Genomic DNA, 17,006 nt, shown 5'->3' with positions numbered 1-17,006 from the left:
GCTGCATATAGGCATTTTGCATCCCCCTCCTGTCCCACTGTTCATTTTGAGAACACGTCCATATCCCTAAGGCATCACTTACCATAGACAATCACAGTTGCTGTGGTGCTTTTCCTTTTGGCCACAATGTTTTTGGCGACACAAGTGTAATTGGCTGTGTCAGAAAGCCGGGCTTGCTTAATGATCAGGTTGTGATCGATGGTGATGTAAAAATTGCGGTCTTCCACAGGATCAATCACCTCTTCGTTCTTCAGCCACTCCACCTTAGAGTTTGAAAGAGCCAGAGAGGAAGCAGTGAATCAGCACCAGGTCACACCACAATGGGCACAGTGTCTGTGGTTACATTGCTTACCCCAGAAAGTGGAATGAGTCAAGGCACATCATGAAGGACTCACCTGAGATGTGCTACCAGCTGAAATAAAATACCATGGCAGAAACTTGGGAGAACACCCTTCATGCCTAACCTTTCCTTCAGCTCCCATTCCCTCCCACTTGTCCACACAACAGCCGTCTGTCCTTGCCTTGAAAGTATCAATGCATTTTCAAACGCTGCCAGCTCCAGTGTGGAGACAAAGAGCTGATTTGTGTTTTCAGAGTCTGAGGCAAGAGATAAGGAAGAGGTGATACCTTAGGATTGCATCTACAAACAGACAATTCCCTTACAACATCAGAAACCCTATGACAGCAGAGATCTCACCTAGTCTTTTGTATGCCTTGTCTAATTAGGCAGTTAATTATGCAGTAACACTGTGTCCCTGCCCTGGGTCTTACACAATGAGGCCCTATACCAGAGTAGGTCACACTAACAAATTACACATCAATGTTCTTAAGTATGCATGCACTCACACATACATGCATGCTATTGTTTTGCTGCGATCAGGATTAATCAAAATAGAGACAGTTACCAAGAAAATACGGACTCACAAAGCCTACATCAGTGCTTATGTTTCCCTTTATGTAATCTATATTTTACTTTAATAAAGCGTTATTTCCTTGGTTACGCAGAAAAATATTTTCACATGTGATTTTTAATCTAGACAATGTTCTCTTTATTGCATTCCTAAAGAAACACCCTATTATATCCCAGCTGACTGCTGTGAGCCACCCTAATATAATTTGGCTGCAAATCTAGTAGCTTGTTTTCATTTGAACTGAGCATGCTCCGAAGGATGGGACTGGGGCCCTGGATGGATCAAAGCCGGGGCTTCATGTCACTGGACCACTTCAGCTTGTGCCCAGGATTCAATTAAAGGAAGAAAAACATAAACACAATCAATCTGCTGGACCTGTGAGGTGCTTACTGCCTAGACCCGCTTGGATTCAAGCTGCCCACTGTCTCTTATTCCTACTTTAGGCAGCTCCAGCTCCCCTACCCCAGTTTGGGTGGATGTGCATCAGATGTGAGCTGCTTCCAAAGACATCCGCCTTAGTGAATGTGAAGCCACTGCCCAGAGGAAGGCTTGGTATCAACCACTGCAGTTTGTGGTCACCTCACAGCTATCGATACTGTATGGCTTAAAATTGGCAGTGCAAAAAGGGCTGTGGAAACAGCTACGTGTGTCTGCGAGGAACAGAGAAGGAAGGAAAAAAGACATGAAACTTTGGAGGCTGTGTTTCTTTCTCTACAGAAAGATACAAGCTCTTAGTCAAGAACCTTGTTTTCCTTGCCATGATGACTAAAATTGTTCTTCCTCCTTTCTTGAATCCTAATAGGTATCAAGTATAATCAAGATGGACAGACTCCTGTTGAGTCCATGGAAATAACTACCTGCTGCCTTACCTGCAGATCAAGTCCGCATGCATCCCAGACTGATAAAAAAGCCAGAAGCTCACCTGTCTACCTGTAGGCTGCCACTTAACCCCCACCACTCACACAAAATAACCTTTTTGGTTTTTAATACCATTATTTATTTGTGAGATGAAGTACAGACTTGTGTCAGGATGCTAAATGATACTACATGAACCACCACAGCCCTGCACATACCACCTTCAAATCCATTTGTACTTTTCCTGTGCTGTGCGCATTAAGGACATCAGGATGTCAGTGAGGACATGACTACAGTCTGCATCGTCTAAAGCTCAGTCCAAAATACTTCTGGTATCCCTATTCAAGCACATACTCTAGCAGCCCTCAGCACTATGCAAGGCTCCATGCTCAAGCATGTAGTTCTCTTTTTCCAGTACTCTGCAACACTTTCCACAAAAACATAGACATGCATATTCAGTCTGGGTCTCAGCTGATTAGATAAAATTAAAGCTATAAGCATTAAATTCCCTGCCATCCCTGCAAAAAGGCTGAAGAGGATATGAAAACAGGAGTTGCCAAAATCAGAAAAAAAATGTACTCTGTGTAATTCAGTATACTGCCTCCGGCTCTTCACCAAATCTCTTAGGAAAAGGATCCTTTTCACCTAATGGCTTATAGGTTTTGCTAACATTAAAACATTAATTTTGCAGAACAAAAGGATATATTATTTCTTCTGAAAAATCTGCTTTGCCAGTACATTGGTTCTGTGTGTGCATGTCTAAACCCCAACTCTTTTACAAGATACCACTTTAATATATCTGTCTTCTCCTAGCATCCAGGTTTTTATGATGTCACGAGTCTGTTCATATTGCAAACTATAATGTTGCCAAATCTGAAGGGAGGAACTGATTGGCGATTTGACAAGAGGCAGGAGTCTCCTTTCATACATATTTTACCCATCAGTAGGGCAACATAACAAAGAGCACACCCCTCCAGCAGTTGTGTTTTCTCCCTCAGTCCTTGTAGAAATGACAACTAATAAACACACTACAACATGTGAGCATTTTGTTGGTACTTATTTTCAGTTACTAGTGGTCTCATTTTTTCTGGTGCAGGTGCCTGCCATGCTCAGCACCTCAGATGTACTTTTTCGAGGCATCCAGAACAGGTGGGAGCAGGGTGGGTTTGTTACGTAAGCAGGAAGAGATCAGGTGTCAAATACAAAAGAGAAGAGAACAAAGCGGAACAAGACAGTGATTTATGAATGACAAGTATGTAAACTGTTATCACAGAAGTGAAAGACAACCGTCTCTTTTGATGCCATGTCATTCCCCGAGGTGCAGACCCCTCCCTGAAGTAGGCTGCTAATTCAGTCAATGCAGAAATCTATCCTGAATTTAATTCTGCTGTCTAAATGATGGTGACTGGTGCCCTGGGGAAGCCACCATGCTCACAAGGTGCTAATGGATGAGGCATCAGACATTTATGTGCCAGGGAAAGCACTCCTCCAGGTGAGTGTCCAGAGAGGCAGCAGGATACCCATGGACATTTCAAAACACACAAGATGCCTGTCTTCAGGGTCATCCCAAATTACACCCTCGTGGCTTCATTTTTCAACTCTCTGCAGATGTTTGTAGGGTAGATGTTTGCTTTTGCCTAAATATTGAGGATGTAAATTCACTAGCTGTAGTCACAACAATTCTTGAACAGGTACCCACCTGTATTTATTCAATTAAATCAGACACATCCCACCAACTGTTATTAATAAATGTGTGGATGGCTGTATGCACATAGATTGGCAACAATACCACCATGAAGGATGGGGTAAGTGTTCCCTTGTGGAGATGACAGCTATGGAAAATTACAGCAACATGCAACTGTTTTTTTTCTCACATACCAGCCCCCTGCAACAAAGCAGGCACAAAATCCCCACTTCTTTTTTAAGTTTTCCACTCAAGAAGGTATTTTTGCTATATGTTTGCAAACTAACTAGCAAGAGAAGGCCCCTCTGTCAAGGTGTGAGAGCAGTGAATGAAATCCTGACTCCCAGTGACTGCTGAGAAGGTGAAGTGCACCCAAAACCAGCTACTTTTTGGTCAGAGCTCCTTAATATGTAATTTACAAAGCAGTGAGGCAATGGGCTCCTGCTAGCTGTGCTGGATCTATACATCCAGTGCTGCAAACACACTGGTAAACCTGCTATGAGACCGAGACATCCCCACAACTGGCTGAGGAAAGCACACGATCCAAGGCGGCTCGAATTTAGAGCAACTTACCTTGTAGCGCCTTTTCTGTCATCCCACTCCCCAGTGAGAGACAGATGTGTTGTCTCTAATTATTCACTGATTGGTATCGGGAGATGCATTAACATAATTGGTGCATTTGTTCTAATTAACAGAGGGAACCTGCCACATGCCACCCAACATGAAAAACGAGACCATCAGCAAGAGCAGAAAACCCACAATCACTGGCTGTACCTTGGTGCTGCAGCCAGATCTGTGCTGGATGTGCAGGGTGTTTCCAGCAGCAGCCTGAAATAAGGCAGCACACGCAGAGACTAAGACTTGAAAGCCAGGCCAGGCTTCTGTGCAGACTAAACGAACACAGGGATCATAAATCACACAAGCGATTACATACACAGGAAAACCTATTACAGAAGCTAATTGCTGACACAAATTTAGCCATGCCAAGTTACTAGCATTACTAGACATTTAAATCTCTTGGCACACTTGCATATGCGTGACTGTTTTAGAATCTGGTAGAGCAACAGCACATCTGTTCCAAAAGAAACTCAAGAATGGAAAAGGGATGTAAGCTCATCTACATCCTCCTCTCCTCATTGTACGAGTCGTTCCTTACACCTCTTGCAGTCTCAAGAGGGAAGGCAGCAGGGTACAAGGACTGGATCCTGGTCTCTCATTGTGTCCACAGCATCAGCCTGCCCTACAGTCATCTTCAGAGTGGATAGTACCTGCCAAACCAGCAAATCTTCTACCTTCTAGACACAGGCAAAGCCTTCTGGTGCCCATGAGTGCAATTCTCCAGAAGAATTAAGATGCAAACAACCTCAAAGAAGTGCCCTGACCACCCACCAGCAGACTGGGGTGTAAAAAGTATATATTATAAAAAGGAATGGAAAAGTATGGGACCAGACACTGACAATTACAGGGAGCTTTATCCTGTGCTTCTGGATTGTACCCAATGCCAGACCTTACCCAATGGTTCTCCAGGGCAAAAGGAATGAGCAGCCCTCATTCATTTTGGGCTGTGCTCCTTCTGCACACAAACCAGCCCCCCCCCCCTTGCTCTTCCTCCCATTGACACCCGAAGGCAGTCCTGCTGTATGTTGCAAGGCACTGCAAAGGACAGTGTCACTTCCCAGCTAATTAGTATTTATGGCCACAAACTCCTCTACTCGCCTCTCTTAGAGCTCACTTTCCTGCTGGGAATATAAAACACTGTCTCTGTGACACACACCTGCATGTAAATGCATACACATGAACTCCCAATTAAAGGATAACTGCTGCAAAACAGAAGTGGCTCTCATGAAACAAAGCAAACAGCAGTCATATTAATAATCAATTAGATGGAGCAGCCACCTGATGCTGCCTATTTGGAGAAGTCCCCAGCTCCCACCAGCTTTTGCCTGTGCAAGAGCAGCTGAATAAAGTCTGTGTCACAGTCGGTTTGAATTGGCAAAACACTCTTTTCTGCCTCTCAACTCAGGGATGCTTTTCCCCTTGCTCTAGTTCCTAATTAAAGCTGTGAACGTGGATAAATATCACGTTCAGTTTTAAACCCAACTGGGTCACCAAATTGTACATTTCCCCCTGTTCTGCAATTAAACTACTCCATGAAACACCTCAATTATAATTAAAGAAGAATTTCCCCCCCCTGTTAAGGGCATCACAAGTCACACGTTTCAATGCAAAAGTTCATCTGGCAGCTTATGGCATATTAACCAATCTCACATCTCATTGATGTTTTGATCTATAACCTATCGCAATGAGCTAATCTGATGTGACACGACATCTCTAACTGTATTTTGTCATGTGGAATACGATGCTGGCATCTTTCAAAGAACAAATTAAATGAGCTAACGGGTTAATTGCTTGTAACTCTGCCATTACTGTTGGAGCATGGCGGAATAGGATCCTTCCTGCCTTTTTTAGGCTGGGTTTGAAAAAATACACACGCAGAAGAGAGTGGAATTGAAATGGATGTTTCTGATGACACTGGGGAGCTGCAACTCTCTGATCTCTGCTGCGCGCCGGCAGCTCCTGCCGAGCCTGGCGGGTCAGGCTGCTCACATCACCACCTGATCCTATTCCTCCCCATTGAGGAAAAGCAGGAGGCAGGGAAGCATGGAACTGGGGCAGGGTGTTGTTTGGTTTTATGTCCATTCCATTTCTTCCTTTTCCTCCAGCAAATTTGCCCCTTCACCCCTCAGCTGCGTGTGGAAATGTCAGTATAAGAATGCCTGTGCTGAGTCCTTCCACTGCCATGTATAGGAAAAGGCAAAGCATTTACCTGCATGTTTCAGAACCTGCACGTAAATTCAGTTTGGTAGTGGCTATAAAACCAGGAGTGGGGAGGCAAGACACAGTGTAGCTGGCACCGAAGCTGCTCACAGGTATGTGGTTGCAAAGAAGCTAAATCTGGTGCTCCCAGAGCCCAAGCAAACCCTCAGTTCCTTACTTTGTCCCAAGTGAACAGGCAAGATGTACTTTGATTTGACCTCGGGCCATGACACTGGTGTATTTTAACACACCTTCTTCTATTTGGACCTTCGTCTTTTCCATGATCTGAGCCAACTCTAATGCTTGTCATGTCTTTTTGGATCTGAGGGACTGGTAAGTGCTGACTTAAAAGCTTTGCCTGTCCATCTCTGTCTTTGTCCTTCTTGCTCTCTGGAGCAGCTGTATGCTGCTATGTGGTTCAGCTTTTCAGTAATAGTAAGAGCTGCTCTAGCATTGATCCACAAGAGCTTGACACAGTTAATTGCAATTAAATATGCTGGGAATTATAAGACTAAATTCCCCAGCTGCTGAAAAGAAGACAGGATGTATCCCTGAGTGTGGTTGTTCCCACCAATTTGAAATACCAGGAAAAAGAAATGAAGAGGGAGAATAAAATCAAAGAGAAAAAGGGGAAGGTGCTGCAACTCTGGGCTCCAGCATTCCATTACACTGAACGTGTATTTTGTACAGCTTCACAGCATAAGCTTTTCTTCCTCTGTTTTGGTGTTAAATCCAGTGACTACTTCAGAAGCTGGTAAGTGGAAAGAAAACAAACCAAAACCAAAAGAAAACACAGTTCCCAGAGTGTGAAGGCTCTGAGGTACCTGCTCACCAAAGCATTTGGAAATGCTGCTCACAGCTGCAGCAGATGCGTTACCCTACTTGGAATCAAAGCAGTCTTTCAACAAGATGGAAACAGCCCCAGCCTGCTGCCCGCCTGCTCCCAAGTCCTTTCTTATGTAGTTACCTGTACTGTCATATCAGAAACTTCTCCAAACAAATAAATGCAATCTTAAACATAGAACTCGTTCATCTCTAAATTAAAATAACCACGTAATCCTTCAACCCACCAAGTTACCTTTCATCTTTACATTTTTTTTTAAATTTATCTTACCAGCTTCAGCAAGTGGCTGTAATGAAGTGTCACATTAAGGTATTCATATTCATTAGTGTTCAGGTCTTTGTTCTTTTAATAGTGTTGGAAGGAATCTACAAAGAGGCTGTATTAGGTGGCTGTCCAATCTGGGTGTTTGATCTCCTTCTGACTTCAAAAGTCAGAAGAGGAAAAAAAAACAACACTGAGAATGGTTCTTTTGAATGTCAGATGGGGAGTATACGATTTCTGAGCCTGTCGAGTGTTAATTGGTGTCTGCCCTGACCATGGTACAAATAAGATTCAGATCCAGTTAATGTACAGTCATGAATCTTGGCTATTGACAGAGTGAGTCGGGATACTAGAAGGCGGGAAAAAGTGCAGTTATTATGAGAGCATTACAGACCTTTCCAAGGAAATAACTGGACTGGCTGCTGAAATTTCAGAGGTGCTCGTAACACAGCATTCAAACTAGCTACACATCATCATCAATGTCCACTTCTAGCAAAGGTAATGAAGTTCCCCAGTACTGCCCTGCACCTCCAGAGCAACATATCTTGTTGCAAACACTCTTGTCGCGGCAAAACAGTGAGTTGACTTGATGCAAAAAAGCATCAGAAAGGAAAATAAAAAATTGCTGCTCAATTCCTGAGGAAAGCCAACTAATTACTATTACATTTGTCAGCAAGCTGGGTCTGCAGACCTAAATGCTCTTTACAATTTTGGGGATCTTGACAGGGAAAGGAAACAGCCTATACAAAAAGAAAATGGGGAAAACCTTCTATGCTAATTATTCCTTCTGATGTTTGTGGACACATTTCTGCAATTATGATTAAATCTAGATGGGTTAGATGGGGAGGTAACACTTTAAGCTTCATCTCCTGAGAAATCAGTCGTCAGCGCTGAGTGACAACCACTTTGCTACTGAGCTATGACAGCCTAACTTACCCTAATGCAAATTGGCAACAGTTTCGTCTGTGCATGGCAGAGGAAATCCGAGGAGAATTCAGATAGGGGAATTAACACCATTAACAATCAATTTTTCTCTTAACAGCCTCAGCAGATTTAGGATTTCAGAGGCCCCCGTGTGACTCAGAGCAACAAGTCTGAAGATGGAGCCACCGCTGCACTTCGGAAGCTCCTGTTCATGGGGAGACCCAGCTGCTGTTGGTGGGCACAGATTTTGCTGAAGGGTTTGACACTCCAGCCAGTTGGAGGGCTGGTTGCCCACCCTAGGTTTATTAAAATGCCAGTAGGAAAACCAGATGAGCCCATGAAGATGGATTATTAGGCAGAAGTATCCCTTACTTGCTCCCACCTCATGCTGCTCCACCTGGGAGCATGTACTGGACCATGGTACATCTTCTTGCGCAGAGATGGCTGGTGCACACACAAACATGTGCACGAAATATAATCTAGTAAACTAAAAATTAAAGCACCTTTATACTATGCCTGAAAGGTGCCTCTCAGAATAAGTAGAATGTTTCTTTTTCTTTAAAAGGAAAAGTAAAAATATTAGGCTGGTATTAATGTGCTCCACCAGCTACATGCCCTTTGGATGCCAGATTTTACTGTGATTTTTGAAAGGGAGGAGAAAAAAGAAACCAAACTGCCTGCAGCTCTGCCCAGCAAGGCACCATCATCCAAAGCCATTAATCAGGTCCCAATCAATCTTGTCTACCAGCAGCAGTCAGTCAGCTCTTCATTACCACCCATTCATCATGCCATGCCCTAACTCACTGCACCATTAGCCACCCATCAGCTCAGGCCTTAGCCAGGATGTCCAAGTGCCAGGACACTGATTTGCTGCTCACCTCAGCTACTGGGATGCCTTCAGGTGGACGGCACTGGAGCAGCACCTCTTGTTCCAGGGACACTTCTTTCCCCAAGGGCTCCTGCTCAAAAGTTTTTCGGAGATCTGGGTGGGGAGAAGGAAAATAAAAAAGAATTAGTAGTATTAATAGCTGGTTGTTTAAATTACATTTGATTGCCATGCTGCATAAATGTGGGAGATCTTTCTAAACAGAAAAAATCACATTTCTGCTCCTCAGAAAGCGAAGCACTTAGAAAAGACTGGAACATGTTTTCACTTCATTCCAACATTAAGCGGTCAAAGGTTTCATAGTGGATTTATTATTTATACTGTGGTAGAGTATGTGAACTCAGTGAGGATCCAAAGCCTCACTGTGGAAGGTCATGTCCAGACACAGATCAAAAAGCAAAACAAATCCTTTCTTCACATAACTTATGTTTGGTAAACAATACCAGAGAAGTACTGAAGAAAGTTACGGAAAATTAAACAAATTTGTAGAACTACAGCGCATAAGCTGAGTTGCCTTCAGCTTATGGTTGAAAGTGCTCACGCTGTGATTTAATGTACTTTTAGTTTATAAGCATTAACTTTACAGCTTCACTAACTTGTCTTCACCTTATCATTATCCCTGTAGCACTGAATAGATAATAATAATAATCATAATGTGGAGCTGAACCATGCTTGGATCCCTGCACAGCACCACAGAAAAGTGGCAGGCGAATGCACGGATGGAAAATGAGATGGGATGGCTGCTACCAAAATCAGCTCCTCCGAAACCCACCTTGCGTTGCAGGAGACCTCTATCTCATAGCTTATATTGGGAAAATGTGGTTGTTCAGCTACCTGGAATTAAACGTCACTCTAGTTGTACCATGGAAATGTTCTGTCATAGATGCAGATGTTGATTTTAACTCCACATTGGGTACACCTTAGTGCATCTAAAATGTACATACACGTGCATGGTGCAGACAATTATAGCAGACGTATCACGCTCTACTATCATGGTTGAGAATAAATGAGAAAGTTACCATGCTGGTAATAGAAGTATATAAGCACAGTAATAAATAGAACATTAATAACAGCTTTCAGCTGTTCAGATATGGAGGAATGAAGACAGCAGAGGCAGATTAGATAGATAATAATTGAATTTTTTCATTGACGTGTTGATTTACTGTCCTGCCTGCCTTCCTGGAACATTAATAGAGCTCTGGAGTTCTCTATAGCCTCATGTGCACAATAATTCCCTTTAAAAAAAGAAAATAAAAAATGTAGAGCATGCAAGAGTAAATAGCATTAGTCTAGAAACGTGTAATAACAGTAAAAAATCCCACTTTAAGCTCTTTGTTATCAACAGCTGGAATTGCTGGTTCTGAACACCCCTTTTCCCTGGGAACCGCTGCAGTGGTTTCCCAGAGGGACCCCAGCCCCCCTGCCCGCAGAGCCCCCCGGTGCGGAAGCTTTAACGGTGTCGTTGCATTCGAGCGGGTCAATGATCCACAAACTAAAAATACACTAAGTAGGGGCCTTGACATAATGTAGTCAGTATAGACAGTAATGTTCTCAAAGGAGCCATTAGATACTATCGAGTAAATGATACTCATTTGTGAAAAAAAATACATAATAATGTATTTACAAGATTGGGAGCTCTTATACCCTGTTCTGTTGGCTCCCTCCCACATGCTCACAGCTTCAACCACCCAGAATTACCCACCACCCCCTGCCACCGCTCTGCCACCTACAAACAGCTGCAGATTGCAGCTGTGCAAGGCAAGTTTTACCTAACCAAGAATAATGTTTGCTGGTTATAACACACAAATAAGTTAAAAAAGTGTTTTTTTAAGTGATGAAGAAGTGGAAGGTCTGGACAAAAAACTCCATAACCTGCTCTAGTTATCATGAAACACCCTGCTGGGACAGCACTGGCTTTTTTTATGGCCCTGGCAGAATGATTTCTGTGGATAACAAAGACATCCTTCTAACTCAATCTTCAGCTTCCTTTGCTGTTTAACAATTATAGTCATCATGGCAGCTTCACACTGTTGACCAGGAGTGGGTGAGCTCGCTAATGTGCTGAAGGACTTTGGAGATTTTCCAAGAAGAGCCTTTCCAATAACATTTTTCACTGTTTCAAAATGTCATATAAGTTACAATTGCTTGCAAGCAAGGACAGAAGGGATCTATTTTCTGAGAGAACGGTAAAAGATGAATAAAATACATCCCATTTAAAAAAAAAAAAAAAAGTTTTAACAACCATCAGATTGTCTGAAAAGCAAAACAATAAAACATTTGATCCATTCTGGGGCAGGACCTCTTTGTCTGTGAAGAGGCAGTGTGAATTATTAAAGTCTTGGGTCGGCAGCAGCCTGGTTAATGTGATGCTGAAAGAGCCTTCTCCACTCTCACCTATAATAGGGAGAGACAAGAGAAAGGCAGTTGCACTTTTTTTTTTTTCCATTATTATTTTGGTAATGTAGAATAATCCCTGATTGTGTTAGCAATACTCTCCCCCTGTTTATACAGGTAATATCGCTGCCACAGCTCATCTCCTTGCAGCGGAGCGAGCCCTGGTACAAAGCGATGCTGCGGGGTCTGGCTTGTTTTTCTCACTAGTTCTCTTATGCATGTCACCCAGCTGCAGGTGGGGATGTCACTGCCAAGCTCAGGGGACAGCCCGTACCCCCTCCAGGCGTTTCCCCTGCCTCTAACTTCCCTTCAAGGCTATCTTCATAAAAAGACACTAAGGAGAAGGATTAAAATTCTGGTCTGGCACCTTAAGCCAGATTCTATTTTCTTTAGTAATGTATAGCCTCAGTAAATTCAGAGGAGGTTGTTGTGGCATATATCGCACATTTACAGCATACTTAAGACGAGACTTCCCTCCAAGACTCCTGAAATACTCCCACACAACCCTCTCTGGTAGGGACAGATGGCTCCATTGAAATGAATTTCCATAAGCATAAAGCTGAACCAGTATAACGGGAAATCAAAATCTCAGTGTACACCATAGTGTTAGCTTTTTTCCTGAATCGCTATGCTTTTTGGGGAGAGGGGCATTAGATCTTGATATTGATGTTCTGCTAAATGACTCATTTTATGTTTAATGCATATTTAGCTTACAAACCACTCAAAAGTTGCTTCTTTGCCTGCTAAAGTTATTAGTTTCTACACGAACTCATGGCATTTCCCTACTGCTTTTTCCTCCTGTCAACTTCTAAGAATGAGCAAAGAATGACCCTATTCTTCTTTTTAATCAGATGTATTTTATCTCTTTGCTGTTATGGGTTTTGCTATGATGGGTGGGTGGGTAAAACTTTAAGGATATCTTTTATCATTTCTGAGAAACATGATAAGAGGCAGGCCAGATGCCTTCAAGGCAGTGCTAATGCAAGAGTGACTAATGAATGAGCATGAAAAACGGACACTTGTCAGCCAGGAATTAGATGTAAACCAGAAACGAACAGAACAATGCAGCATTACTGTCAAGGAAAGATGGATTTCTGCCCTTGGTAGACCTTAAAGACTCTTTACTCTGTGCTCTTTCTAGTAACTCCAAGATCAACTTTCATTCTATAGCAAACAATTCAAAAAATGAGCAAGCTTTAAGAGCACGAAAAGAAAACCCATATTATTTTCTATCCAACTTTCATATTAACTATGCCCATTGAGTGAAGTACATTTGGTGTGTGGCTTCCGAGAAATAAGGTTTTAAAAATGTGAAAGGACCTTCACAAGAAGTATATATTTCCATACAGAAGATAGTTTGTTTTATGTGATTAAGTATATACAGGCATCCATATAAACCCAAATATGCGACAAGTGAAAAATGAAATTAAAATACTAGAAAAAGAAGGGAATAAGGTGTAGTATTATTTTACTTATTATTAGAGGATCAATGGGTAGCCAAGCTCTCCACTTCAAGTCTACCTCCTACCGTTGAGGGAGTTCTCAAGAGGCAAGATTCAATTCTGCTTTAATTTTACCTAGTCTAATAAGAAATACACTAACAGGAAAATAATTGTAGAAAAAGAGTGGAAAAATGCTACTGATGTTCTACAAAATGAAACAGGATCCACATGCTTGTGAAAGTACATTTCAATGAATTTATTCCTGAACTTGGATGACTGCTGCTCTTTCAAAGAAACTTTAATAATATTGTAAAACTGGCCTGTTGCTCTTCCGTCAGTTTCCACGATAAGGCTGGAGTTAAGAGACACCTTTTTTTTTTCTGAAAAAAAAGGCATTAGAGCCTGAACTGCCATTCTAAATGCAAGAAACCATGTGCTATCAAGCATACTTTGGCTTCCCTTTTCTCTTCACAGCTGAGTCTACAACCTTTGTGCAGGGATCAGTCACACTGGTGGGTAAGTAATGGAAAGGTTAGGTACAAAAAACCCTCTTTTTTAAATTTCATTTTGTCCTTGTGTGGTTCCAGCTCTCTGTTGTTAATTAGATCAAACCAGAGTTCCACTGAGACAGTCACAGGAGTGTCATGAGTCTGTAACCCAGGGGATCCCTCTGAAACCTCTATCAATTGCCTGGCCCTGCGGAGCCCCCGGCTGTATCAACCACATGCTGGGGTGGATCAAAGCTGCCTGCCCACCCTCTGTGTGCCCGCTGCTGCTCATGGGCTGGGATCACAGCTGGACAGGGCTGTGCTCTAAGCCCGCACAAGCAGCTGGAGATGAGGACAAAGTAAATAACTTGACACCTTGAAACTCCAACTTTCTGCTCTGTACACAACTCTGTGCCGCTCTTGCCTTCTCCGGAGAATCACAGAATTTTAGGGATTGGAAGGGACCTGGAAAGCTCATCCAGTGCAATCCCCCCACCGGAGCAGGAACACCCAGATGAGGTTACACAGGAAGGTGTCCAGGCGGGTTGGAATGTCTGCAGAGAAGGAGACTCCACAACCCCCTGGGCAGCCTGGTCCAGGCTCTGGCACCCTCACTGAGAAGAAGTTTCTTCTCAAATTTAAATGGAACCTCTTGTGTTCCAGTTTATACCCATTGCCCCTTGTCTTATCCTTGCTTGTCACTGAGAAGCGCCTGGCTCCATCCTCCTGACACTCACCCTTTACATATTTAGAAACATTAATGAAACCACCCCTCAGTCTCTTCTTCTCCAAGCTAAAGAGCCTCAACTCCCTCAGCTTTTCCTCACACAGATGCTCCACTCCCTTCAGCATCTTCGTGGCTCTGCACTGGACTCTCTCAAGCAGTTCCCTGTCCTTCTGGAACTGAGGGGCTGTTTCACATCCGGCCAGCCCCTAAGACAAATGACACAGCACCACGAGGCTGCCCCAGCCACCTTCTCAGCCTGGAGATGAACATCAGGGACGGTGGAGCTTCCCCCTTTCCAAAGACACCTGGCATTCCACAGGTTGGGCTGAACGTGTCTTCCACTTCTTGGAAATGCACACCATGTTTTGGGGACACATGCTTCTGTATCACTGACCCGAGGTACTGAACGAGGTGATGAATACCCTTTGTTTCCTGGGATACAATCTGCAAGATGCTTTCCCTGAGCCCAGGACCTTCTCTCCTTTTTTATTCCCTATGTATTTACAGCCTCAGAAAACAGGGGGTGCACACCCACTAGCCACTCAATTCTGTGGATGGCACCTTCAAGCCAGGTGGGGATAACGCTACACTCTGACCATCCCTTAGAGACTCACTGCCTGCATGTCTGCAAAAAATCATTGTTTCCCCTCTTTTCTCCATCTCTAAGTTAGTTCAGCCAGGTGCTGGTAAGACAAAACACCCTTTTGTAACACAGCACCCATGTGGGCTGTGCTTATAATGAAGAACCACCCACTCAACACATTTGGTATTGATACAACTGTAAAAATACAAGTGAGCAAACTTGATCAAGAATGCACTGAGCAAATGGGTTCCCAGATGCACACAGATCACACTGTTCCTCTCCTCTTATATTTTCACATGGTAGGTTGATATTTTGTGTTTCTCTTTGTAAGCCTAACTCGCAAAGTAACTTATAAACTTAATTCTATTCACTATGTTATTTGGTGATTGAAGGTAGAATCCAAAGTTCTTGTTTTTCAAATAAATCCAAACATAAAGTTTGAATGGTCTCATCTCAACAGATGCCTTTCTAGATGACAGATATACGAAACCTACTAAAGACAGACATTAGAAACATCAAGTGTACATTGTAATTCATGCATAGAATTGAATTTACAACACACTGAAACACTAAACCAGAAAAGAATTTGTATAAATGGGGTATTTTGCTGTTGTTACTCTTATGATACACTAATCTGACTCACATGGCTGTCTGGTCACTGCCAAAATACACACAGAATTTTGTTAACTCCTTGACTGCATCTATGTTTTGCCATCAGATGTATGACAGTGTAGGTACGATATTCTCAAGACTCCTCCTGAGGGATTGAATGAATATAAATTCAGTAATGGGCTTTCCTTTTGTTTTTTTTTAAGCAATGCTAACAGTGAAGTGCTGGTATCAAATATGTTAAATGCTTGATTAACTTCTCTGCTGCCCTTTTTTGATCTGCTGTTGCCTCTTCAGTAATCTCAGCTCAAGACCACGTGTCTCAGTTATCTCTTTATTAACTACGAGCTGTGGAAATTGATTAGTAGCAACTGAAACGGTACGCAAGGAAGAAATTAAGGTCCTATCTCTGCTAACTCTCACACACTTATCAAAGTGCACAAAATACATTTTTGGGTTATTTTTTAATACCACATATCCTGGACATACCTTCCTATTAAAATTTTCAAGTGACATCCTTCCCCGCTCACTCTCCTTATCTCGACATCCACCCGACTTTGTATCTATTGCAATGTGTTCTAACGCTTTGGTGGCTACAGGAACATGGGACCCAATATTAAAAGGCGAGATAATCGAGTGTCACTAAAGGATCTGTGACTTTTTTTTTTCATATCTGTTTCTTTGTATGACTGCAAACCCCTTGTAAGTGGAGATAAACCACCAGGTGAACTAGTTTATTTTTCTGTACTGCATTTATCTTATCAGTATATAGTATCTGACATGCATATATTAGCTACATTCCTTTGAAAAAATGTCTGGGGGGAAAAAGCTTTTAGATAAGTACATAAGATAGGAATAACAAATCATACAAAATAGTAACAAGCTATTTTACTTTACCTTACTATACTAGGGCTTTTTAAAATGATTTTTTTAAAAACAAAATCTGATTTTAGATCATGAATAAAGGAAAAGAAGACAGTATCCACATTCATGACACCAAAAAGATCAGGTAACATAAATTACAGAGAATGCCTCTATTTTCATACAGGTTTTCAATAAATCCAAAATCAGGCAGCAGATTTAGGGGTTTATATTCTTACTATACTTTCTCGAGGGCAGCCTGGGTTAACATCATGAAGTCACTGAGGCTACAGCAACACCAAACTGGAGCAAATGAAAATCAAGGCTGCTTTATGCACAGAGGCTCAAAGCAATTTGTCTTAGCCAACTCTTTATTATCTGATCTAAAAATTAGGTCAAATCCTGCAGCTACTGTTTAGTCTTTATCAGATGTATTTTCCGGTGGGTTTAACTCTGCTCTCAGTTACACAAGCTCAGGCTTCATTCATCCTTTCAACCTGTTATGTTTTATCTGTTCAACAACATCAGTCTTGTTACACAAAATTCACATTAAAACTTTATATTGGGCTTGCATCTTTTTTCAGCCAAAGATAAAGCTACGCAAACCCATCCTTCCTCCCTTCACAAAAGTACCATTTTATCAATTGAGCAAAAAGACCCTATCAAAATATATTAGTGATTCCTGGTGTTCCTGACAGAATGTGCCTAGAATAAATAGGA

The 17,006-nt window shown here is 42.3% G+C and overlaps 1 protein-coding gene across 2 annotated transcripts in view; it reads right to left on the bottom strand.

Moving 5' to 3' along the window:
• UNC5C (unc-5 netrin receptor C) overlaps positions 1 to 17,006 on the bottom strand; it is a 226,067-nt gene that overhangs the window by 40,205 nt on the left and 168,856 nt on the right. For both annotated transcript variants that reach the window (XM_021290742.2, XM_065062383.1), the window contains exons 4-5: positions 9,175 to 9,278; positions 83 to 263 (exon numbers count right to left, since the gene is read on the bottom strand). In XM_021290742.2, coding sequence (XP_021146417.2) covers positions 83 to 263; positions 9,175 to 9,278 — 285 coding nt within the window. The remainder of the gene's footprint in view (positions 1 to 82; positions 264 to 9,174; positions 9,279 to 17,006) is intronic.

Source organism: Columba livia, chromosome 4 (assembly GCF_036013475.1).
Source record: "Columba livia isolate bColLiv1 breed racing homer chromosome 4, bColLiv1.pat.W.v2, whole genome shotgun sequence".
NCBI classification, from domain to species: Eukaryota; Metazoa; Chordata; class Aves; order Columbiformes; family Columbidae; genus Columba; species Columba livia.
The sequence above is the reverse complement of the archived record's forward strand: the minus strand, read 5'-3'. Positions and strand labels throughout refer to the sequence as shown.